This window comes from Cricetulus griseus, chromosome 6 (assembly GCF_003668045.3).
Source record: "Cricetulus griseus strain 17A/GY chromosome 6, alternate assembly CriGri-PICRH-1.0, whole genome shotgun sequence".
Lineage (NCBI taxonomy): Eukaryota > Metazoa > Chordata > Mammalia > Rodentia > Cricetidae > Cricetulus > Cricetulus griseus.
Window position 1 is genome coordinate 36,577,041 of NC_048599.1, and position 27,399 is coordinate 36,604,439.

Genomic DNA, 27,399 nt, shown 5'->3' on the forward strand with positions numbered 1-27,399 from the left:
ATTCAAGAATGATCCTGTTTGCTCAACTCACAGCCTGCTAGGATCTGACATTCTAAAGACAAGATGTGTGAGCTCAGCACTGCTCCCTGCACCTGGCCCCCGTGTTGGGGGCAACTGCTGTGCTCTCAACTCTTTTGCTCTCAGCCACTCAAGCCTGGTATTTCTTCCTACTTTCTTGGCCCCATGGGGCCAGCTTTGTTTGTCTTTATATTCAGTGGCAAAGAATCCCCACAGCCCTCTGACCTAATCCTCCTAGCAGAGGAGACAAAAGAATACAAAGGATTTCACAGTTTATGTATATATTTTTCATACAAGGAACGCAATCACCCATACTAATGGGAGGGGCATTAGAACAGATAATCCACAAATCCATTCACTTTTCCTCAGAAATGGATCACATGATTGTTTCTCCAAGCCCTGCTAATTAAGTTTGGCTCAAGCTAATGCTTCAGCTCTGAGTAATTTGCATAAAAATTGGTTTGGGGATATCAGTCTGGAATGAAGCATTTTTGGGGCTAAACTTAAACTCATTGTGTAAACCGACTGTTGGGGACAAATGCAACAACAATATAGCTATTTGGTTTACAGGTTATTAGATGCTCAGATTTTTCTAAGAATAAAGACCTTGTTTTTTTGACATTTGTCTTAAATAAAATTGTTTTATTTTTAAAATTGAAATGTGTTGTTAATATTCAGCCTTGGGTCTTTGCCATGCCCAAAAGCTCCAGATTGAAAACAAAAGATAAAACTGTACTAACATGAATTTGATTATCTTCTAAATATCTGTGGTTCTCTTCTAAGGCCCATAAAAGTGACTCTTCTAATGTTAGTTATTTGTGAAATAATGTTCTTTATAGTTACAACAAATAGACTGTCATTGTGAATACAATACCTACAAGAACTAAGAATTGTACATAATTTTACAGAGTTGGCCACATTTACTATTGTGAATTGCTATCTTTCTCATGTGTATAAATACACACATAAACAAATTAAAGTTCATATGCATACCTTGATTTATCTGTGTAGGTGCATATGTGTAAGTTTGGAAGTACATCTTGTGATCAAATGAATTTATCCTTTATTTTTTTGCATTTTATTTCATATTTTTCTAAAACCATTCACTTCTTCAATAACCATATTTTGAAAAGTTGTATAATATCCCAGGTGATGGATTACTTTGGAATGTTTTTGAAAGTTTTTGTGTGTACTATTAAATGCCATATTGTAATGGATACCTTATGAATAAATGTCTCCATATGTTTTAAATAGATTATACCAAAATTATTAGTGGCAAATTGATGGCCTTTGTCTTCCATTAATAGTGAGTGAATGTGTTCAAAAACTGTTTCCATCAACTTCATATATTTTCAGTTATTTGAGAAAAGAAGCTAAGATATTGATGTTTTATGTTCTTTTCTTTTAGAAAAGTGGAGATAAGGGTATCTTTTCATTTATGATTATTTCACTTCTTATTAACTACTGTTGAGTAACTGAGTCTTTTGCTCATTTTTCTCTTTGGCTACAATTTTTCTTATTTTTGATAGTTTGTTTTTCTTACTGATAAGTGAACTACTTTTTCTCAAAGAATATTATGTACTAGTCATTTAGATGGGACTATGCTTCCCAGTAGATATTGCTAAGTACCTGACTTGGTTTTTACTTTTCACATTAAATTTACATAATCAGATATAGTAACGTACCCCATTTGTGACATATATGGACATGAGCATACATTCCAAATATATCCATATACGTCAGTAGTTCTGAACCTGTGGGTTGTGACCCCTTTGCCGATCAAACCACCCTTTCACAGGGGTTACCCAAGACTATTAGAAAACAGATATTTATATTATTATTTATAACTGTAGCAAAATTACAGTTATGAAGTAGCAACAAAATAATTTTATTGGGGGTTAGCACAACATGAGAAACTGTGCAAAGGGTCACAGCATCAGAAAGGTTGAGAACCACTGATATATGTCTTTATTTTGTAGTGTACACAAAATTATGTGTGTGGAAAAGCAAAAGATATTTTAAGACAGTATTTCAGAGATGCTTTACATTCAAAGCAAAAGTAAAAGAAGGTACAGAAATATACCATATGCTGCATACCCCTGATGGAAGCCTCCTCGCCTCCCCACAGTTTGCTTTCACAGGCTTGAGTGGTATATTTGCTACAACTGTTGGGCTCACACTGGTTTCGCCACAGTATTTTCTCACACCGAGGTTCATTTTGGTGTTACACATTTCACAAGATTAGCTAAATACATGGTAACAGATGTCACCTTAGTATCATTTTGAGTATTTTCAGTGTCCTGGGATTCCTCTGTCTCTTCCTATTAACTCCCCTCTAACCCCCTCCCATCTCCTAGAAGCCACTGATCTTTACCCATCTTCATGCTCCTGCTTGAATGTCATATAACTGGACTCATATGGCCCATATTCTTTCCTGATTGGCTTCTTTCACTTAATAATACCCATTTAAGTTATCTCTCTGTCTTCCTATGTCTTGACAGCTCATTCTTTTTAGTGTTGAATAACTTTGGTTCTTTTATTCTAATATTTTATATTACTTTTACATTTCACCTTTACCCCTTCTGAAGCTTATGCCAGTGTCAGGATTGAAGTTTGTATTCAGTTTATTTTTTTCCAACAAGTTGTCTTAAGGTCACTTACTGAGTCATCTGTCTTTGAAATGTCAGCCTGTGTATGTACTTGGTCTCACTTCTAGAGTCGTTAGTCTGTTTCATTGATTTGCCTGTCACTTCCTACAGCAAGACTACACTGTTAATCACATTCTAAACACATCCCATGTTATATTTGGTCTATTTGTTCTATTATTGCTGACCATATTACATCTGTGAATTCCCTGCTGTATTTCCAACAGGTTTTGATTTGTATTATATCTTATCTCACCATCTGACACATGAAGACCCATCACTATAATATTTAATGAGGGACTCAAATTTTCATCAATATGAAATGACCTTCTCTTTCTTCTTTGAGCCTTTTGACTGATAGGTTCCAAAGCCACCTTTCCTGTTTTCATTTGAAGTTTATTCCCAAAAATATACCTTTTATTTTCCTAATTCCATCTTTTTAAGTCTTTACAATATTATTGAATTTAACTAAATTGTTCTGGTTCTTACACTTGACAACCTAATTTTCTATGTGTACACTCACACCTATTTGTTTATATTTCTGTCCTCTCATTTGATACAGTATGCATTCATTGCAAAGTTACTTACATTTATTATTATATGAATTATTGAATATACTTTCGTGTTCATAATGAGTTTGGGAGAAATTAGGAAAGCAAGACATCTTTTAATTCTAATGTGACTTCATTCTATTTATGATTCTTGTACAAGTGTGTGTGTGTTTGTGTGTGTGTGTGTGTGTGTTTGTGTGTGTGTTGAGATAGAGGTTTGCTCTGTTGCCCGGTCTGGTACTAAACTTGTAATCTTCAGGTCTCAACATCCTAGGTAATAGGATTATAGGTATGCAGCATCATTATTAATACAAATTTTCAAGGATATTCTTAAAGGTAATTTATATTCTTAGAAGCATTGCACAGAATTTTTAATTTGGGTGTTACCTCAATGGACTTATGTGCCATGTAGGGCACACAAGCCAGTCAAATTTGGTGCTAAGGGAAAGTCAGATGGGCGAGTCCTGAGTTGTTTACAAAAAAATGATTGGTTGCCTAGATTGAACCAGATGAGGTCACTTCATGAACAGCTTGTATTCACTAGGTAAAGCATAAGGTGTGTGATAGGCTGACCTTTAAAATCACTGGCTGGCTATTTTCCCATTCTTCAGTTTTTTTTTTTGTTTAAAAGACACTGTGGAACAATAAATGAGTTCCTGCTTGACTAGACTCCCTGCTGCATCTGATTGTCTCCGGGATCCTAGGAGGCTGGGAAAAGGGCTAGCAATGCACTTACCTTTCCTAAGATCCAGCTTAGACTTCTGTGTTTGGGGTAAGACTCTGCAGTGCCAGTCTTGAGCACTCTGCCAGAATCTTTGTTTGGTAGCTTGCTATTAATAATTCATATAAATCATGGTGGCTAATGTCTATAATGCCAACATTGGAAACCTGAGGGAAAAGTATTGCCACAAATTTAAGGCCAGCTTAGGCTATATCGTGAGTTCTAAGATCACCTAAGTTGTGAGTACAACTGATCAAAAAAGAAAATAAACAGTTCGTTCCTCTGCTTTCTTTCCTTCTTTCTCCATTCCTCATTTAACCATTTTTAAAAATTGCAGCAAACTTATAGGAAATCGAGGACAGAAAATAAACAACAACAAAAACCTATATAGAACTTATGCTAAACCCTAAAGCATACATAAAAACTACATTTTTTATAATTGTCCAGGCTAGAAGCCCTCACATGCACCCTCCCAGTGAACAACTCCATTCTAATCATTAAAGCTAAATTAATAACATCAAATCTTTCCTTTAGCATCTTTGATTTGAGCATGAGCAATTGCCTTTCATGCATGCTCCAACTGGTCTCAGTCTGAAGGAACACTATCTTTTTATGACTGACCTGCTACTCTGCATACATACTTAAGCTTCCAAGATTCTCAGCTTTGTGTCCACTATGCAGGGAGCCCATCAAGATCTGCCTGATTCTTTTCCTATGGGGCTTGTCCTGGAAACCCTCCAAGCAATCATCTGAGACAGGACTCACTTCATTTTCTCTCTTATAGGGGTCATTGGGACTTAAAAAATCCAAATATTCATTAGCACTGTTACTCTGCATGACATCAGAAAAAGATCTAATAGAGGAAGACACTATTCCTGTCTTCCATAAGAATAAGCAAGACATATTTAATTTACCTTCCTCTTAATTTTTTTATACATCTTTGACTTTCTACCTAGAACCAGTATTTTCTATCCCCATGGAGCATCTAGAGATCAACAGAACCTCTTTTTATCCCCTATAAAATAACCTTAATTCATTCTTATTCTTGAAACACACTTTTCCTACAAGGTTTCCAGTTCTTGGTTGACTATCATTTTGTTGCATTTTCTTTGGATTTCCATTTTATATATTGGAAAATCATCTAGAGGCAAGGTGTTTTTGTTGGATGACTATTTTCTAGATGTTCTTTTTATCTTTGAATCTTAGCAGTTTTGTTGTGATGGACTTGCTGTAGATTTATTTTCTATTTTTCCTGTTTTGAGTGTATGATATTTGAAGAAATTAGACCATTTCAACAATTTCACTGAGATGGGATTAGCTGCGGATTTACTTTTATTTGTTCTGCTTGGAGTTTAAAAGTTTTGATGAAATAGGGCCAAATCTTTTATCAAAGTTTCTCACATTATTTCTTCAAATATTTATGCCGATCAATTTGTACTCTAATTCAATTCATGATACACTTCACCATTATACAACAAATTTCTTCCCCTACTTTAGTGTTTGTCATCTTATTTTTTCTTTACTATTTTTAACTCAGATATATCCCTCATATCTAACCTATGGTTCACAAACTGTCTTTTGTATGCTCCTAATATACTGTTAAAACATGAATGTGTTCATTGAGTTAATTTGAGTTATCAATGCTTTCCTTCTGACTAGTTTTTACTTTCTTTTGTTCAATATTAGCAATTTACAGCTAAAACTTCCAATCTTGCCTTTGTTCCTTCATGAGTATCCAGTGTCACTATCTTAAAAAAGTTGTTTATCTCTATTTTATGTGCATTGGTGCTTTGCCTGTATGTGTTGGGTATAAATGTAAACAGAGGCATTTTGTCTCACCTAATCCCACAGCCATGTTAAAAATAATCACTCAGAGGCTTATTATTAATTATAAATAGCTGATAGCTCAGGCTTATTACTAACTAGCTCTTACATTTAAATTAACCCATATTTCTTATCTATGCTTTGCCATGTGGTTCATGGTTTGTTATTTGATTTTCTACATGTCTTGCTTCATTGGTGGCTGGCTGGCATCTCTCACACTCTGCCATTCTTCTCCTGTCTCTCTGCTTAGATTTCCTGCCTCTCTATTCTGCCTTGCCATAGACTAAAGCAGTTTTATTTATCAACCAAAGAGAGTAACACACATTCACAGCATATAGAAAGACATTCCACAACTGGGATGGTTGGAAATTGGAAAATGAGTACCATGCTTCAGAAAGCAGACCCTTGACTGGCTCACTGTTCTGCCAGTGTATATATCTTTGGGCATTCTACTCATAACAATTGAAAAGGCTGTAAGGGTCCCTCTTCCTGTTTTTGCAATGTGACTCTAGATATTCTTTGCTGAAACAGAAGATTGCCTAAGACAAAGGCAGTGTTAAACTTTGGACTCACAATCAAGAAGGTCACTTCTCTTGGACCTTGGATAATTCCTCATTGTGTTGTTAACTCTTTAACACCTTTAAATAGCCTCTTTATCACACTCATATGTGTGTACATATATGTCAGTTATTTGTCATCTATCTATCTTCTATCTATCAATCATCTACCTATCTATCATTTATCTATCATCTGGCTATCTAATGCTAATACTTATATTACATGTGCTGCTCATATGTAACAAACAACAACTGGATTACATAAAATGTAATATAATCAATGAAATATATATATATATATATATATATATATATATATATATATATTGTTTAGGTTGTCTAGTTGCTACTAATGAGATAATTAGAGAAATTGCCCAAGTTATTTTGACTTTAATTAATAAGAGTAGAAATCATCACTGTCACCTTTAAACAATTTTTAAATTTTCAAAGTTAAAAAAGATATTTGGTTATATTATTCTGATACTAATTTAAAAATGATCATTTAAGCAATCTTCATATGTTTAAATTTTACTTTACCACACAGAACCTTCCCATTGTGCCTTCCTCAGTCTGAATTTTATTTCCCTTTGTGCACTTAGATTTTAAACAAGCCTTTGGTTCATTTCATCATAAATCATGCCTGCATGACAGATTTTCTAAATCTTTGTATTCCCAAGAAACTCTTACTTGACTTAAAACATGAACAATATCTTTACTAGGTGCAGAAATGGGCTCCTAAACAATTCAGCCATTCTGCTTTTTCCTGGAAGTTGGGGCTGGATTCTGGTGATATAGCTTGTACTGATTTTATATTTCTTGTATACTTTACAAGCCTTTCTTAGCCACCAATCTTCAGAAATTACATGAGGCTTTGGAGGTGTCTGTTTTTATTTGAGTTTTTATTACCTTTGTGTATAAATATAATGTGCACGCTTACATTCTGAGCATAGAAACTGGCTTGCATTAGGGAAAGATTCTTCTCTCTATTTTCCTACAGATTGCTTTATTTCTGTAGGCTCTGTTTACTTTTCTTGGTATTCCAAGGATATGGATATGGAGATTTAGTCTCCTGGGATTATTCTCCATATGCCTCACACTTATTCTCATTCTTATCATCTTTTTATTTCAATGGTTACAAAACTATTGCTTATAGAATCCACACAGGTAACAATAAACAAGATGAGCAATGCCAATTTCATTAAAAATAATGAGTGACAAAGATTGAGGATGGCAACAATATCTCATCATGAGGCCAGTGTAAAGAAATACTATTTTATTGTATAATTTTAGCTTCTTTGTCAAAAATCATGTGTTTGTAGGTGTGTGGGTTAATATCAACATCCTTAACCATCAGGGAAATGCAAATCAAAACAACTCTGAGACACCATCTTATTCCTGTCAGAATGGCTAAAATAAAAAACATCAATGACATTTTATGCTGGAGAGGATGTTGAGAAAAGGGATCACTTCTCCACTGCTGGTGGGGGTGACAACTCATACGCTACTTTGGAAATCAATATGGTGGTCCCTCAGGAAAATGGGAATCAATCTACCCCAAGATGCAGAAATTCCACTCTTAGGCATATACCAAAATGATGCACATTCATATAACAAGGACAACTGTTCAATCATGTTCATAGCAGCATTATTTGTAATAGCCAGAAACTGGAAGCAACCTAGATGCCCCTCAGCTGAAGGATGGATGAAGAAAATATGGTACACTTATGCAATGGAGTACTACTCAGCAGAAAAACAAAACAAACAACAATGGAATCTTGAAATTTGCAGACAAATGGATGGAACTAGAAGAAACCATCCTGAGTGAGGTAATCTAGTTACAAAAAAGACAAAAATGGTATGCACTTACTCGTATATGGATTTTAGATCTAGGGCAAAGAAGTAGCAGCCAGAGAAGCTAGGAAACAAGGAGGACCCTAGAAAAACATACATGGTACCCCAGAGAAGGGGAAAGGGACAAGATCTCCTAAGCTAATGGGGAGCATGAGGGAGGGGAGAGAGAGTTAGAAGAAAGAGAGGGGGAGAAGAGGAGGGGATAGGAGGACATGAGGGAGCAGGAAGATCTAGTCAGGGGAAGAATAGAGGAGGAGAGCAAGAAAAGAGATATCACCATAGAGGAAGCCATTATAGGTTTAAAGAGAATTATGGCACTAGGGAAATGTCCAGAAATCTACAAGGTTGACTCCAACAAACAATCTAAACAATATTTGGGAGGCTACCTTAAATGCCATCTTAGTGCCTTCATTCAGTAGCTGATGGGAGAAGACGCAGACACCCAGAGCTAAACACTGAACTGAACTCTGAAATCCAGTTGCAGAGAGGGAGGAGTGATGAGCAAAGGAGTCAAGACCAGGCTGGAGAAACCCACAGAAATAGCTGACCTGAACAAGGGATTGCTCATGGACCCCAAACTGATAGCTGGGAAACCAGCATAGGACTATTCCAGACTCCCTGAAGGAGGAAGTCAGTTTGGAGGTCTGGACAATCTATGGGGCCACTGGTAGTGGAACAGTGTAGACAAATGAATTTTTGGAGCCCTCTACATGTAGAGGGATACTCCCTCAGCCTAGACAACTGGGGAGGGTCTAGGCCCTGGATCCAAATGATATGACAAACTTTAAGGTCCCCCACGGAAGACCTCACACTCCTTGGGGAGCAGAAGGGGATTGGGATAGGGGGTCATTGGGGGGCAGTGGAGGAGGGGAGGGAGAGGGAACTGAGATTGACATATAAAAGAAGTTTGTTTCTAATTTAAATAAAAAGGAAAAAATGTAAAAAAAGAATTCTACTATTCTAGAAAATGTCTCATCTGACTTTTAATATGTAATATTCTCTAATAGAAAAAGAATTAAAAAATGATCCCACAACTTACCATTGGGGATTTCTTGGTCACACACAGAATGACTGGCAACATCATTGTCTTTTGTAGTATTGTCATCCTTTGCAGAATCTGCTAACAAACAAACAGAGCCCTTAGACATCATTTTCAACAAGGAAATGGAGCCTCTTCTATTAGTAACAGGGTGGATTTACACTTAAGACAATATACTTTACTATTTCCAACTGTAATCATTAAAACACTTCAATATTTTTACCATGGAAGACTATTTTCTTAAAACACTACCTAAGAAATCTGCACAAGGCTTCAGAAGAACAGAAAATAGTGGAGGTATCTTTGCAAAAGAAAAGACAGCATAAAGTGGGCTGCATACACCAGTTGAAGTCTCAGAATTGTGGTATAGGAACATGGAAGGAAGGCAAACTAGAGAGGATTAACGGAATATTTAATTTTAATGTCTTAGTGTTCCTAGTATTCTAGTTGCTCACAAATATGAGCTCCAAGTCCCCAGAAAAGTGAGATATTGAATCTTGGAAAGCCAGTAGCATGCTGTTGGAAGGCCCTGATGCTTGAAGTTGCAGTCCATCATGTCTGAACAGCTCTTGGAGCTTCAAGCAAAATGGAAGACTCCCTTTCCTCAACAGGGCCTTCATACTCTCTGCCTGACTTTATTTGGAAGCTGTCCCTGACCTTGGATTCCTGACTTATCTTCTTTGACACATTTTCCTACAATTGCTCTCCTCCTGGCACCCATATGATAATTAGGTATTGTGCTCTTATCTGTATGATGGGGTTGTGCCATCAAATGCAAATAAAGCATACTATGAGCACCTATTAGGTGTTACCTATTGTCCCCTTCTATGTGTTCCCCTCACTCTGGAATAAAGTTAAGCTGTCTCTCTGAAGATGACTCCTGGAAGGTTATTTCCATCATATTCACAACCAGAAAAACCCTGCCCACCATCTCTGCTTCTTTGTCCTCATAGCCTAGTCCCCAACAGACCATAGGGAAAAGGGAGACCCCAGTCAGCAAGGTTACCTCAAGGTCCCAAAGCAGTTGACAAGAGCAAGGAAGGAATAAAGAACTTCTGTTCTATACAAAGAGATTTTTCTCCCTCTAAGTGTCCTTTTAAATATGTAATTGACACATGGTCACTTTAAAAATATTGTTTGTTACATTTTACTTTTGTGTGTGTGTGTGTGTGTGTGTATGTGTACATGCACACATAAAGAGCACTAAGGCATGCATGTAGAGATCAATGGATAACTTGTATTGTCTCTCCCCTTCTACTTTGTGAGTCTCAGGAATTGAACTCAGGTCATCAGGCTTGGTGACAAACACCTTTTTTTGATGGACCTTCTTGCTAGCCCCTACATTCTCAGTTTTACTGTTACAACTTAGGCTATAGAACAAACGACACAGCTCAAAGTATTCTGTAGTAAAGAATTCCTGCCAGTCTAGAATGATAAATGTTGAACTCTCCCTGGAGGATCTTTAAAGAAGACATTGAAAAAAGCCTATAGATTGGCCTTTCACTCATTTTGCAAGTATTTGTTGAATGCTGACTGTATGGCAGATGCTGGTCTAGCATTGGGGACCCAACAGGGAATAGGTGTCTGCCTTTACGAAGCTTGCAATCTAGTATACCTTTCTTATATAGCCCAAAGGGACAAAATTCAAGATACCTAAATGCTACTAGCTGATCTTGTCAATATTCAGCTAGGGAGAAGCTTGGAGCCATTAAATCTGTGCCTTAATTCCTACGAATTTTCTGGGTTTTTACCTTTAAGCTAAGTTCCAAGGCCTTGACAGCAAAGTCAGATAGAATCTTAAATACAATTTTGTTTGTTTGATTCCCTTCCCTGTTTCCCTCTCTTCCATCCTCCCCGGCTTCTCAAAACTAGAAGATAGCTGCAAACGTCATGTTTTTCGATTATTATGAGAAAGCATGTTTCTTCATCCTGCCACAAGCAACATTTGATGGACAAGTGAGAAGCCTAGGTAGTTATCATATGATTCGGCTTTAATAACCAGTGAATCAAGTATACACCAGAGTGTGCAGCTTTAATTAACTGCAAATAATTCCCCAAGGCAAGTGCTTAATCATCTTCAGTGCCTCCCAGTTCTTTCTGAGTCTGACAATGAGTTTAAAAGTCAAAAATTGGAAGCAAAATTAAGCATAGACACATTTCTCCAAACTGCTATCTCACGCATGTCAAAACGGTAAAGCCAACTCCCATTAAAACACACTTCTTAATGTTGGAGCTAACATTGACGAGATTGAAGAGAAACCCTTCAAATGTGTTTTTCTACATTGACACCAAGAATAAACAATGATGAAAGAAACCATTTGTGTCAGCATAAGAAAGTGTTCTTTTTTCTAGTTTATAGAAAATGTTATAACTTGGTGAGTAATTTCACACAACTCTCATTTTCCCCAACATTAACATTGTAAGATTGAGATTCATGTGTATTTAAAGTATGTTAATTTATACAGAACAGTAACTACATACTGTACCAGATATTACCCCCAAATGTCTATTAGTTTATTTATTTATTGGTGGTGTTTTTTAGTTGAGTTTTTGTTATGGAACCCAGTCAGGGCAGGAACCTGAGATCCCCTGCTTCTACCTCCTGTTGACTGAGATTGCAGGGATGCTTCCACATCCAGTTAAGGAATGTCCTAAATGATGACTTATTTTGGGCACATAAGCTTGTAGTAGGATGATTTGTGTAAAACATATGAAAAGCTTTGGAAAAATTAATCACTAGACTGTTCCAGCTTTTGTAACCCTGAAATATGTACAGCACATTCTTGTGTGTGCCTGTATGTATGTGTGTGTGTGTGTGTGTGTGTGTGTGTGTGTGTGTGTGTGTGTGTACGCACGCACATGTGCGCGAGCACATGTGCCCGTGCACGTATAAGTGTTCATATGTGTGTTCTTCTCATTTTATTCACCACATTTAACAGTGAGTGAACAACCATCAAGGGAGCATGAGAGCAAAGTGAAGGTTAGGGTTGAGAGGAGTCTGACATAGGGATCCATCAGCACTTTCCAGACCTGTTTTGTGAGACACATATATCCCTCTTCAACACTGCACTGCCGAGCACTTTTGGTGTTGTGGCCCATGGAAAACAAATACTCTGGCTAGCTGAAACTCATTTACAGCCTGTCTGTGTCCTTAGTACTCATTGAAGTCCTTAGTCTCTTTGATGTACTCATGGGGGTTGCGGGGATGCCTACTACAGCAAAGCATTTTTCATCTTATCACTTCTACCAGGAACCATCCCTCTGCAGTCTAACATGGTCCAGTTCACAACTTCCATGGAGCACTTTATAAGCCAGGTGTGGTGGTTAAGGCCTGAAAATTTGACCCTCTAGAAGCTGGGGAAAGAGGAAGGAGCTGTGAGTGAGTTGCAGACCAGCCATGACTGTCCCAAAGCCTAAAAGGAATTACAAAAGTGATGCTGAGAATGCTTTTCTTTTCCATTTTATTTCTTGTTTTGTTTCATTTTTCAAGACAGGGTTTCTCTGTATAGCCCTGGCTTTCCTAGAACTTGCTGGTCTCCAACTCATAGAGCTCTCCTTCCTGCTTTTGCCTCCTAAGTGCTGGGATTCAAGGTGTGCACCACCACTTCCTGGTGTAGTTTTTGTTTGGAAACAGGCTTTAGCTATGTGGTCAAGGCAGGTCTGAATTGTCAATCTTCCTGCCTCAGCCTCACTGGTGCTAGGATCATAGGCATGTATTCCTGCTCAAAGCTATATTATATCTTCTTATAAGTCAGGGGTGAGAAAACTATACTCTCGGGGCGAAAATAGACAGTCATCAATTTTTATGTGACCTTGTTGCTATGGATGATTTTTATGGTTGAAAACAAGATAATTATATGTTACCATACTTTAAAAGCATATGAAATATTAAATCTCTAAATAAATCTGTGTTGAGATAGAGCCATGCTTCCTTGCTTTTGCGTTGTTAAGCACATTATGTGTGACTTTAATTTTGACCTGTTTAAGGCATTGATTTCAAATTACTGTAGCAACTTCTAAGCTTACAAACTCTACACTGTCTCACATAATCTATAGAGTATATGTTAGTGGCTTGAGGGTTCAACCAATCATTAATTGCTCAATTATTTGATGCTACCAAATAAAGTATAGCACATTATAAATCCTTAGGCATATTCTGATTTTAGGTATGAAATATGTTAAAGAAAATACAACTTAGAGATATGTTATTTGAGTGTATGTAGATATGCAACATATATATCAATGCATATTTTGTGTGATAATGATTTCATATTAACAAGACCCATTATTAAGTGTGCTCTGTTTCAGATGTGAAACTTATCTCCATAAAGCAGGATAAGACCTCTAAGCCCAGAATAGCATTCACAAATAACCACATAGTGATGAAAGACTGTCTCTATGGGATTCACTCTTTTAAAACATTATTTGAATTTCCAGCCTCACAAACTAGTTACATTGGACTTGATTCTGTTTGTTTTAAATGATGGATCCTATTACATCATACTTATGAGCTTTAAGTGATGGTGCAGCTTTTCTGTTTGCATGGACAATGGGAGGCATGTTTTTTTTTTTTTTTTCTGGGAGGCATGTTTTATATGTCTATAAAAGTATCCTTCATAGTGTGAGAGAGAAAATATATCTAGTTATTGTGGTCTTCATGTTGTATCCCCATCTCCAAATTCATAATAGATGGAGAGAAGGCCTGGCTCAGGTAACTGGCCCATGGTGGTAGAGCAGATGCCTTTACAAAAGAGAACCCAGAGATGCATCTCTCCCAACATGTGAAGACATAGCACAAAGGCTTTATCTATAGACTAGAGAGTGGACACCAGCAGACAGTGAATCAGTCAACCCCTTTATCTTAGACTTTCCAAACTCCAGAACTACAAGAAATATGTTTTTGTTTAGAAGCTACTTCATTTATGAAAATATATAATAGGTATACAAACTGGCTAGGAAACACTGCATATGGTAACTAGAATGTCATCTAACCAGGCTAGGAAGCATTGCATATGGTAACTAGAAAATCATCTAACCAGGCTAGGAAACATTGCATATAGTAACTAGAGAGCCATCTAACCAGGCTAGGAAGCAATGCATATGGTAACTAGAGAGCTTATTATGCCTCTGCAAATTCCTGAATCACCTTGGAAAATGGACTAGTTTACCCTGAGTTCATCTGACACCTTGAAGTTACATTTCTTTGTTTACTAATTCTAGAACTTACTATTTGGTAATGTTAAAAATAGTTATCACCCAAATCTCAGATTCATTCATTTTTTTAAATAGCAAAAAATGAAATTAAATTTATATAGATATTCTGACTTTCAAAATCTGTAAGGTCAATGGCATATTTAAGAATTTTTTCAAATGAAAATATTAAGTCAAATATTTAATCCAAAGCTCTATACATAGATATGCTTTTAAGATGAATAAGAATTCTAAAAAGTACTTTCATGTTTTTTTTCCAAAAATCTCATTTAAAAAGTTGAAATAGATTTAAAAGAATATTTAAAATTGACTTAAGTGAAATGTGAAGTCCCATAAAAGGGAAAGATTAAGTAGTAGTCATTTAGTACCATTGCATATTACTATGTGGAATAAACCTGGGTAGGGTTAAGCTGTGACAACAAATGATAAATTTTCATAGTTTTTTTAGTTTTGAATTTTCCTAAAGTTATCTGAATTATCAATCCTTCTTTTTTTTTTTTTTTTTTTTTTGGTTTTTCAAGACAGGGTTTCTCTGTGTAGCTTTGGAGCCTATCCTGGCACTTGCTCTGGAGACCAGGCTGGCCTCAAACTCACAGAGATCATCCTGTCTCTGCCTCCTGAGTGCTGGGATTAAAGGTGTGCGCCACCAAAGCCCGGCCTTTTTTTTGTTTTGTTTTTTTTTTGTTTTTGTTTTTGTTTTGTTTTTTGTTTTGTTTTGTTTTTGAATTATCAATCCTTCTAAGTACTTGTTTTTGACATGAGATCCTCTCAGGAAAAATATTCTTGATCTGGAGGTCCCTGGATCTACACAACAAACCTGTAAACCCTCACAGAAAGATACACCAAAGGACAGGTATATGTTCATCTTTTCGGAAGGAGAGAATTTCTATTGCATTCCCATGTGGATGCATGACACCAGAAGGATTAAAAGTAGCTACAGACATCCATACTCTAATGTTTATAATGCTGGGGCTCTACAAAAGATTTTCAGGACCATATTTTTTTTAGAAACTAAAGAAAAACCTGAGACACATATCTAGTAAATGCAGAAGATGACCCAGTTGGGGAACAAAAACAAAACAAAACAAAAATTGTGCCAAGATAACCTTACAAGTCATCTCACTAAAAGCTATTTTCACATCATTAAAAAACAAAAAAATTCTGGCCACAGAGGTGAACCACAGCTAAGAATGTAAACAGCTTTGGAAATATGTTACAGAATCCATCTGTATTACATAGTGACAACAGTTAATAACAAGGCATAGCATACAATTGTCTCTTGGTACCTGCACTTCTCCTTCCCAGAACTTTAGTATAAGACAACAGATGATTAACTGTCTCTGAAGACAAAAGGCAGGAATTCTACAAACTGCTTCTAGTAAGATTAGGAGCCCTGAACTACCATTAAGCCATTTCTACATCATCATTTGGGTATAGAAACTTCAATAAGTTTGCACACAATAAATGATGGACATAAGTGTGTGAATATCTACTCAGAGGAACTAGAACTTGATACAAAAGTAACACTGAAATAATCGCCTGGCATTTCCTTTTTTTCCCTTTGATTCTTCTAAATTGAGTTGATTTGATCAAGCCAAACATGTAGCCTGGCTCACTGGAATTTCCCTTTATTATCAAATGGTGCAATTAGGAAGGAAGTAATGTGCTCTCCATTTCAACAGGCTGCTTGTCCACAGTGAACTAGTAGAGTCAATGGGGTGGTTTGTGTTTTCAAGGATATGGAAACAGTTACTTATTTACATAGGATGGGTACACATAACCTTATCCATCCTTTCAGCATTCGGCTATGGAGGCACTGGCAGTGGTTGGTCCCTGTGAGGCTGGATACACAAGGATGAACTATATTTACCTGAAATGTGTCCAGATTCTCAGATAGGACATGGCCCCAGGTATCCGGAGGTCCAAATGAGCTATGGCTAGTCATTTGTCTTCATTATGCTCTCGTTAACTCCCATTAAGAGGTGGCCAATAATTCCTAGAGATTTGGAATTCAGGCTCTAATAGCCTTTAAGGCACATTAGAAAACTACTGTCATACACAACTAATTTGGTTCTTATCAGGACACACATTCCAAACACCAGGGAACTTATTTAAAACAGCTTGAGCATGCCTTCACTGGAACAGAAATTGTTCGGTAAGTTGCTATTGAAAATTTAAGCAAGTTAGAAAATCAATCATTATGATTCATAAATGCTAACAGAGGACTATGATTCTGGACTTAGAATTAGAAGTTTAATAGCTCTATGGAAATCCACCTTATAAGCTATCAGCTTCTGAACATAGAAATGGAGTGTGTTGACCTACATAATCTTTGAAGTTAGCTTTACAATACTATTCTGTGAGTTTAATCAAATTATTGTTCAGACAATATCTCTCCATGAACACTCCAGTGCTGCCTTCATCCACCTTCATTACTAATAAAATAAGGGTCAATAGTGACAAGCACTGAAGCATGGCACCAGGGCCACACTCTCCTTCTTAACTGAGCATCTGGACTAAGAACCATCACAATGTAGAACAGAACAGCTGGATAGAAAGCTGAGAAGGACCACAATGGAAAAGAAATGCTTAATTACCCTTTCCATCAAGTTAATTTTTCCCCTTTGGCAATGTAAACAAAGGAAAATCTGCTGCTATTTTTGTTTGTCGGTGATTTGGTTGTTTCAGCATCCTTGACCTTCTTTTTTCTAACCTTAACTTTCTCCACCTTGCAAGGTGTCTCACTGCAGGCCTTCTTGGCATTCTTGAAAAGCAAATCTGGCCAGGCCTCAGGCATGAGATGTAGCCAAGGCTCTCAATGTGAATAGCAGTGGAATTCTGTAGAGGAGCACATTGGCTTTCTGAGCTGTTGCATGGCATGACAGTTATAGTCAACAACAGCGTATTGTCTGTTATTGCTCCTTGGTATCTGCAAAAGATGTTTTAGTTCCCAGGCCTGTCCATTCAAATACCAAAATCAAAATATTGGCAATCCATGTATATATAATCTATGAATATCCTCCCAAATACTTTATCTTTAGATTATTTATAGCACCTAATAAAATATAAACACTAAAGAAATAATTATTCTGATTATTAGGAAGAATGACAAGAAAAGTAAGTTTTCATATGTTTAACATATTTCTTCTATTACTTTGACACTGAGTGAAGAGAGTCAACTATTTTTAAAATTGCTAAAAGGGTAGATTTCAAAACAAAAGCAAAAATACTGAGTTTATGATTTCCTTGACTTAGTTATACTGCAAAAGAGACATGTGCTATTGTTCAGACTGAGAATGGCTTGGTCCCCATCTTGACATTATTGATAAATACTAGAACCTTCTAGGGAGTGAGGTGAGGTTTCAGGTCATTGGGAGTGTACTGTAAAGGGCAATTATGAGACCCTGATATTTCCCTTTCTCACTTTTCACACTGGTGAACAGTCTTCCTCTACCACATACTCCCCAAATGATAGATTGCCTCACTACAGGTTTAAAAGCAATGAATGATGCCTACTGACTAGGGACTACTGAAAACACCCTTTTCTCTTACTAAGTTGATTACCTCAGGTATATGTTCCACTCATTGAAAGCTTACCACTGGAACACATTTCAGAACTTCACGTTGTAAACTATAAAGACATAAAATCTGCTTGCCAATTAAGAAAGAAGTTCATCTACAAATGTGAGAGAATAAAAGGAATTTATTTACACTTTGATATTGATTAGATAATAAAAATCTATTTTGATTGTGGTGCTGAGAGGACCCTTTTCCTAATAGAATGATCAGGGCTTTTATAGTGAGCTTTGAGAAGTCACAGGCTAGCCATGGGTCAGTAGTTATCAGTTGTTTTAGTTCAATGAGAAATTAAGTACAGTAAACTCTGAGTCCATATTCAGAAATGTGTTAACTCCAGTCTCCTGCTGTTTCTATCAGACACTTAAAAGGCAAATGGAGATGCTGTTCATAAGCAAAGACTTTCTAGGATTTTCAAAGACTAACTCATAACCCAACCTCTTGGATCCCAACACATCTCTTTCCACAAAATCATGCAAAGTGGTATTTGGAGACTACCATAAGAATATGGGTCAGGCGGTGGAAGTGAATGCCTTTAAGCCCAGCACTTGGGAGGCAGAGGCAGGAGAATGTCTGTGAGTTCAAGGCCAGCCTGGTCTACAAAGTGAGGTCCAGGGCAGCCAGGACCCAGAGAAAGAGAGAGAGAGAGAGAGAGAGAGAGAGAGAGAGAGAGAGAGAGAGAGAGAGATATGGGTCCTTTGTGGGAGTTGTTAATTCTATATGACTTTTAAAGAGTTGGACATCTTTTTTTGTTCATGGATTTGTTCTTCACAATGGGAAAGGCCCACAAAATCTATCCACTAATCAAAGAATAGAAATTGATGGACTATTGGGCTTCCATTTTCTCATGTCCTTGTTTCTTTTTCTCTATTATATGGATTAATTCAGAGTAATTTACTCCATGAGCACAGTTGTTTTACTTTTGCCTCTGTTATTGTATACTTAAACTGAATCCAGTTGTTTGAAAGAAAATGGCTTCCAAAAGGAGTGGCACTATTAGGAGGTGTGACTTTGATAGAGTGGGTATGGCCTAGTTGAAGGAAGTGTGTGACTGTAGAGGTGGGCTTGGAGGGCTCCTTTGATCAGGCTCAGTGTGACACTGAATTTACTTCCTGTTGCCTGTGGATCAAGATGTAGGACTCTCAGCTCCTTCTCTAGCATCAATCTACTATGTCCCACCATGATGATAATGGACTAAACTTCTGAAACTGTAAGCCACTCCCATTTAATGTTTTCTTTTATTGGAGTTGCCACGGTCATGCTGTCTCCTCACAGCAATAGAAACCCTAACTAAGACACCAAGTTTTGACTATTTTTATATAATCCTAGTAGAATGGTAGCAACAAAGGTCTAAAGCTGGAGTTGATCTGCTTCACTTCTTACTTCTGAGATCTCTTTAGAGTTACGGTAGACAGGATAGAACCAGCCTTGTCTTGCTAAGCCTGATGGCAGACTGTGTCTCCCTACCCCAATGCTGCTGGACTACTCTCAAGATTGCTCCAGATGGTTCTAGTAGACAAGCTTTCTAAGACTGATTGTGAGTGCTACCCTGGGTAGACCGGGAGTGTCCAGAGCTAAATGTCTGATTGTTGATCCCAGAGGAACCAGGGGGTAAGTGCATTTTTTCTCACTTCCTTAGGATATACTTCTGAATCTATCCCATACCTTTCTTAGCTGAATGCTTCTTTGGATCTCGTCAGCAGCACCTTGCTTGCTGATACAGTCCATTGGAAATCTTTTCTACTCTGTTCCATTTCTTCAAGCCTCATCTGTGCTTCTGGTACCACCACCAAGTATGCACTGTGTATCTTAAGATTAATTTTGTGGGAACACAACCCAAGATATTCCCCAGATATTCCCCAATATTTCTCCTAAGGCTTGGTGTAAAAAATGAATTTTTACCTTCTTTTTCTGACTGAGCTTTTCTGTTATATCATGGTAACACAGAGAACAGTGCCTTCCACCCAGTCAGGAAAAATGGGGGAGAGGTTGCCATATGCTGTACCATATTATCCTGACAGTTGGGCTGCAGATAATAATGAACGAAAGGTTCTGGAAAGATATGTGCAGTTTGGATCATCGCCTGTAAGGATTATTGACATGAGAGAGTCCCATGACAGCGGAGGAATAATCATAGATTATTTGGAGTTAATGAGGTCTCTGTATGGATGACTGGTAGATAAAGCCACATAGTCTTTTGGAATAACTGCTTTACAAGCTCCTGCCTTCTGGATGATGGGATAACAAAGTATCATCTTTACTCCCCAATTCTTTGATCATGACTTAACCCCAGCATGCATCACTCTTGTATAACTTAAATATGCAAATTTTGCAAGTACATTACCTAATTTTACATTTATTATCTAAGTGTGTATATATAGGTACTTTAAGTTATTCTAAAGTGCCTTTTACAAATATTATTTTAAGACATTTGGCATTCTTTTAGATCCATCCTCTAAATTCTACTTTTATACTCATTTCAAAATATAGAACATTCAGGAAACTTGTGTCAGACCAAAAACTAACAGAAAGTTAAAGAGTGGAGCAGGCTGGTCATGCAGAATAAAAAAAAAATTCACTAAATTTTATTTTCAAATAACAGTCAGGTGAATCTTAGTATTATAGGAAATGGGTATATAGAAGCATTTGTATGAGGAGGAAAATATTTTTCCAAATAAACTGAGAAAAGTGTACTAAACACTGGAAGTTGGAGATATATTTTAGTGGTAGAAAGCCTGTCCTCAAAAATGTAAGGCCTTGTGTTCAGTCCCAGCACTAGAAAAAAGGAGTACTTTAAAATGTTACTTTATATGGACCTTGGGAAACATACTAAGGATTAACTTTAAAATGTGCTATTTTCTACTTTCAAACTAACACTATTTGAATTTTCTGATATTTTAGAGTAAATTTTAGCACAATTTCTAGAAATTACAGTCAGTTTTCCCAATCCAGTGATTGGCTGTGCCACTCTGCTTCATCTTCACAGACTTGCTGGCTTAAATAACAATGTTCATTCCTTACAGTGCTAGATTCTGGGGTAAGGTAGAAGGGGAAACATGGGGAGTGATAGCTAACACCAAAGACCTTGGAAAAACCAACTGGAGGTCTGCTACTAGAGACACTTCCTACAATTCTATACATATAAAAGAATAGTTTTAGTGGAGTTACTCTATAATAAGGGACAGTGCTCCTTCTAGACACCATAAGCTATCAAATAAAAACCCCATGCCAGAATTGGGTTTCCTCTTTTAGGAGTTGTTTGTGGGTTCACATAGAACTCTCAAACATTATATCTTATTGCCATTAATCTTGGTTACTCTCTAGACTGAACTTGATGGTAAGACCCTATTGCAGAAGGGACTAAATACATTATTCATAGGTTGTGGAGAAACAAAAGTGATACTGACTTGGAAGATTAATTCTTACTGGCTAGCTTTAATAGTGATGGAAGATGCCTTGAAGTCTATCAGAGGAGAAAAATAACCATCAGTCTGATGAATCAGTGAATCCTATGAGTTACAACAACGACTGGCCTGGAAAGACATGCCTATTGGTACAACAGTCATTTGAAGGTTTTGGTAATAAGCAGCACTTCCTGATTAGATTACAGGCTCTTCCATAATATGGAATCCATGCCTGGCACCATTGTTGGTCAAAGAACTTGTGGCTAGAAAGGTGTTAGACCCTAGGGTCTATTATTTTGCTAAGTAGATATAATATTAATCTCTTAATATCTTATAGTCATATCCATCCATTAGTGCATGTCTCAACCTACATCAGAGAAGCTTCATTTTTCAATAGATGACAATGAATACAGAGATCAGTGTGAAGGGGATAAGTGACTGCTGAGTGCCTAGCTGTAAATGAGATATCTATACAACACTCACTTCTCCCAAGCTCAGGGATCATTGTAGAAGAGGAGGCAGAAAGATTCTAGAAGCCAGAGGTGGTAGATGACTATAAATAAACAGTATTTTCCAGAATTGCACACATGACCTCACACAGTATGGTGAAGCATGCACAAGACTTGCACAAAAATCAATCTGGACAAAATCCAAAGATGGGGTAGTGGAGAGGTAGTCACGAGTTCTCATTCCTAGCTAAGGAGCTATTAGCAGTTGATGATTGCTGGAAGAAGAAGAGGCATTCTTCTTCAGGGATATAGGGCATGAAAGGCTACCTATGTTTCAGTACATGCTTCTAAACCCATGGGCATAAAGACAGCACTAAGTGAACTCAATGGGTGTCAAAATAAAAACAACAACAACAACAACAACAACAACAACAACAACAAAAAACAGAACTAAAGTTTAGAGGAAAATGGTGGGATAGGGGATGAGGGTGGAATTGTTCAAAACACATTCTATTCGTGTATGAAATTCTTCAGCAAAAAAAAAAAAAAATGGAAGGAAAAATGGACTTGCTTCCTGCACTGGAGCAGAAAGTCCTGTGTTCATGTCAGGTCATACTAAGATGGTGGGAAGGGTAAAATAGTGGCACTCATATCTTGGTGGTAACCAACAGCTCTCTAATTGGACTCTAGGCCTGCTCAACAGGAGAAAAACCATGCCTGATACTGGGTATCTAGCTAACCAACCAGGGCTAGTGAGGTATGGTTCTTAGAGGAGAATCTATTATTATCTTTTCACTAAACAGCATTATTCCTAAATTCATTTTAAATACCTTTATTTATGCTCACAGATAAGTGTAGCTTTCACCCCCCATCAAAGAAACTTCTCTTTGTCACAAAAGGAAACCATTTTAGAAAACTATAATAGGTGACTATAGGGTCTCCAGTCCTAATTGATACGTTGACAATATGACTATCATACCTAAAGCTCAGGTAAGATCCAGAGGACCAGGGAAACTCTTTGAGACTGTGTCTCCTAAAAATGGCAGGAAAGATTCATGCATGATACCTCAGCAATACAAGACCTGAAAAACTGCAAACACCAGTTTTAAAAATCCTTCAGGACTCTATCCATAGGCAAAGAACTGCAGGCAACCACGGATTGCTTACAATTCCAGGAATGAGGACCCTAATTGATTATCAAGTGCAAGTGCTCAGCCCCCTCAAATCAAATACATACAAATAAAACTAAAAGGACTGAGTAGGACATATTGTAAATGTAACAATAACAATGAAAGAAATCAGAGGTCATGATTTCAAGAGGGGCATATGGGGGGAGAACTATGAGAGAGCAAAGGGAAGGGGGAAATTATGTAGTTGTATTTTATGAAAAAATAATGGGAGGGGAAAAGATAGGAAAAGTCACTTGCAAGAAGAGTTAAGTCATTTCTTGTTAAATATGATGTAGGAATTTCAGTATTTTAAAAAATAATTGTGGTAGCACACTAAGGCAGAGCATTGGTACCATTTCTAGTTGAAAAGTATAGCAACACACTTCTCCAAAAGGTAATGTCAGTTTATGAATCATCAGCATCCAATGTTCTATTACTGATGGAAAAAAATTAGGTTACTCCTGAGTCTACCATAGAAAGACTGAATAATCCTCGAACACATTTGTGATCACACCTTAATTTATTATTTTTCTTGCTAAAGCTTCATTGTAAATACAACCAACAAAACCCGTAAGCTCCAGTTTTTCATGTCATTGTTAAGAGAAAGTCATGGGATTAGGGATAACTGTATTAGAGGATGAAGCTGATGATCACTGTATTGGGGATAGGAGGGAGAGATGCTAAGTCTACCTTTCCCAAAGTTTTCACCTTGTCTTTGCTTCGTGTCCAAGACAATGTCCAATGTCTTTTTTGAAGAGCTTTAAGGTGAAGATCTCATTGAAAGAGTCTACTAGAGTGATCTCAGGACAATGAAAGAAATACATTGCCCCGAATAAACTCAAAGGTGAGAACAACAGAAGTATACAGCCAAGCAGAGAGTAAGAAGGAAGAGCCAACCACAGCTGTACAGAGTGCAAGGGATGGGTAACTGTAGCTCAGCCAACAGTCATGTCTGAGAAAGAAGAAATTTTACTTCAGCTTGTAGACAGCCTCTCCAAGTAGTTACAGGACCCCCTACCCCCGCCCCCAAACATATTGAACTACTACTTACATACAGATGATACATAATGGGAGAAAATGTTTGCTTTGTGTTGACTTGACCCAAATATCCAAGTCTGGTATTCACAGTCCTCCACAGTAACGGCACTTTTCTCAGCAACTGATGATTGACTGGATGATGGATCTGTCATTTAGGTCAAGAAAGTTTGTCCATTGTACCTATTATCCACTGCACCTAAAATAGGTCTTTGGTGTCCTACTTTCATCTGCTCATAAATGTTCTTCTTGCAGATAGAACAGCTTTTGCATGCATCTTTCAGATTCCAGCTCATGGCTCACTTTTTCTATTTACATCACAGTTCACCCGAGGCCAGAAGTCATCTTCAAGACCTCTCAGTGAAATTTCAGCATGTTTCATCCTCAGCACTTACCATGCTATGGTTGGTTTTACCTAGTTTATATCCTAACTATGTACTCTTAGACTAACTACACTATTGCTTCAGGGTTCATTTTCCTTATTTTAAATTTGGAGGGTGATTGTAGTTAGATGAGAGATGAGAATAAACAGAGTGAAGCATATGATGCTTTGTGACTGGAAAATAGTTTACAATGAGGGCTACATAATTATTAGCTGATGGTAGGGTTACTATTTGGTAGTGTTACTACATTTCCCACATACTCCCATATTTTTCCATCTAGACTGTAAAGTCCTTGAAGGGCAAGAACTGTATTTTTTAAATTACATTACATCTTACTAACAGTTAAGGCCAAATGAAAATCTGTTGGTGGCTGTAACATACCAACAGATTTTAATTGGTAGCTTTTTGTAGGCCAGACTATGTCCTAATCACTAGGAATCAACTGAGAGCCAACCTAGATACTACCTCTCTCCTGATAAAGCTGAAATGATTGAGATGGTGGGGTTTAGGGACATAGCTGAATAGAGACAGCCTAACAAATGCATAGAGGGTCCTGAGATTGATCCTCAACAATGCAAATTGCTCTATCCACACCTTAATTTCTAAAATGGGTTAGAGATGCGGCTCAGTTGGTAGAGTGTTTGCTTAGCATCCTTGAAGACGTGGATTCTATACACAGAACTACATAAACTAGGCTTGGTCTCACAGGAGGATCAGAATTTCAAGGTCACTCAGAGTTGCATAGTGATTTCAGAACAAGCCTGGGCTATATGAGGCTCTATTTCAAAACCAAAGAAGCAAGCAAGCAAGCAAGCAAGCAAACAAAAACCAAACTAAAACAAAAATCATGACCTACAAACTCGAAGTTACAGCTGGGGGAGGTTGCAAAAGGACAAGACATCTGAAAAAAGTGCAGTGAGGGTTATGAAGTGATACAAGGGCTTTGTTGGTGAGGCAGGCAAGCTCTGGCACCCTACTTGACTGTGCACATCCCCCTCTTCTAATAAGGCACATGGCATCTTATCTCCCTTGCCTACACCTGTATATAACATACACACACACACACATACACACACACACACATATACAGATACACACACACACACACACACACACAGACACACACACACACACACACACACACACATATATATACAGAACACACACACACACACACACACACACCACACACACACACACACACACACAGACAAACACACACACACACACACACACCTCACTCCTGAATATGCACTCAGCACTAGCATCCATGGGCCTCCACATGCTATGAATATACTGCTCTCTAAGCAACGGTATAAGTTTTATCACCCCTGACAACAATCAAATTTAGACAAGTTCTATTCAAATACACTCCTAATGTACTCAGGCTTAAAAAACAGAAAGGCCAGTCTGGACTGAATTGGTTTGGGCTGCATACACAGTAAGGCAAACAATATCATTTGAACTTTTTAGAGAAACTCTCATATTCACCACTTCATGCCTGTGCATATAGGTATACATGTAATTAAAATCAGGTATGAGGATATGTATATCTGGAGATGAAAATATCATATAACCTAGCAATAAAAATATAAACTATCAAATACTCCACACCTTTTAGAGCCCAGCCCATCTGTCTGCTATACTCCATACAGAAAACCCCAGGCAGTAATTGGAGCTGTGAAGTTCTTTCTCACCCAAGAGGCCTGCTGCTCTCTAGCAATGCATCTCTTTCTGATCTGTGCTATCTATTTGATTTATTTTTAAGGAAAATCTCCTTGCCACTTTTGCAGTCTGTATAAGTCCTTCTTTCCAATTCTTTGGGTAGTATGTCCACACCTGGAAACACCTGGCCTAGGCAATGGCCACCAGTAACAATGGGCAGACACATTTTCTTCTCAGGTAGTAAGAGGGGTATTAAAGGAACTCAAGGAGTGTGTTGTAACCTTATTGACTGGTAACACCAGACCTTAGGAACTGTCATATTTTATTTGAAATAAAAAAAAGTCACCATGATCTGTGATGTACATAAAATCAGCTGATTTAAATAGGTTTCAAATCTATATACTTTCCTTAGACTTGCTGAAAATAGTTGTCTGTTCAACATATTAGTGTGTGAAATTCATGACAACATACAACAAAATACATCACATAGTATGCACCAGGGATACAATGCACCAGGGATCTGTATGGTCCCAGTTCTGCCCAAATCACATTTATTAAACTACATGAAGGGTTTGTGGATTTGTCACATGTGACATTGCTGAGAGAGTGACTCAAATATAATTTTGGAATATGAAAATGATGCAAATAATAAAAATAATAAAATGGTATAATGAATCTTCTATAAAACCCAACATAGGCAAATATCTAAACACATGATCATTTAGTGGTGGAATCACTGACTTTTTTTTTTTTTTGAGACAGGATTTCTCTATGTAGCTTTGGAGCCTATCCTGCCACTCGATCTAGAGACCAGGTTGGCCTTAAACTCACAGAGATCCACCTGCCTCTGCCTCCTGAGTGCTGTGATTAAAGGTGTGTGCCACCAATGCCGGGTCTGGAATCACTGACTTTAAAATAGAGCAACTAACTGGAAATATGCCATGCTCTTGGAAAGCAACATTGGGAAAATGGGAAGGAGGACATGAGGGCTTATCATTTTCTTTCCCTGCTGGATTAGGTAACATTCAGGAAAATGTGTGTGTGTGTGTGTGTGTGTGTGTGTGTGTGTGAGAGAGAGAGAGAGAGAGAGAGAGAGAGAGAGAGAGAGAGAGAGAGCACACATAGAGAGAGCATAGAGAGAGATCACAGAGAGAGGTGAAGGAAGGGAGGGAGGGGTATGCATATGTGTTTCTTAATTCAGGGCAGACAAATGTCTAAAGGAGAAGGAACCATCCAATGAAACAAAACTGTCTTTACTTTTCTTTTCATCCTAAGCTCTTTCAATCTGTTCTTTAGCCTTC

General features: G+C 37.5%; 1 protein-coding gene across 1 annotated transcript in view; it reads right to left on the reverse strand.

The window, feature by feature from the left end:
- Macrod2 (mono-ADP ribosylhydrolase 2) overlaps nucleotides 1–27,399 on the reverse strand; it is a 1,968,760-nt gene that overhangs the window by 79,899 nt on the left and 1,861,462 nt on the right. The window contains exon 14 of the mRNA XM_035446323.1: nucleotides 9,207–9,284. Coding sequence (XP_035302214.1) covers nucleotides 9,207–9,284 — 78 coding nt within the window. The remainder of the gene's footprint in view (nucleotides 1–9,206; nucleotides 9,285–27,399) is intronic.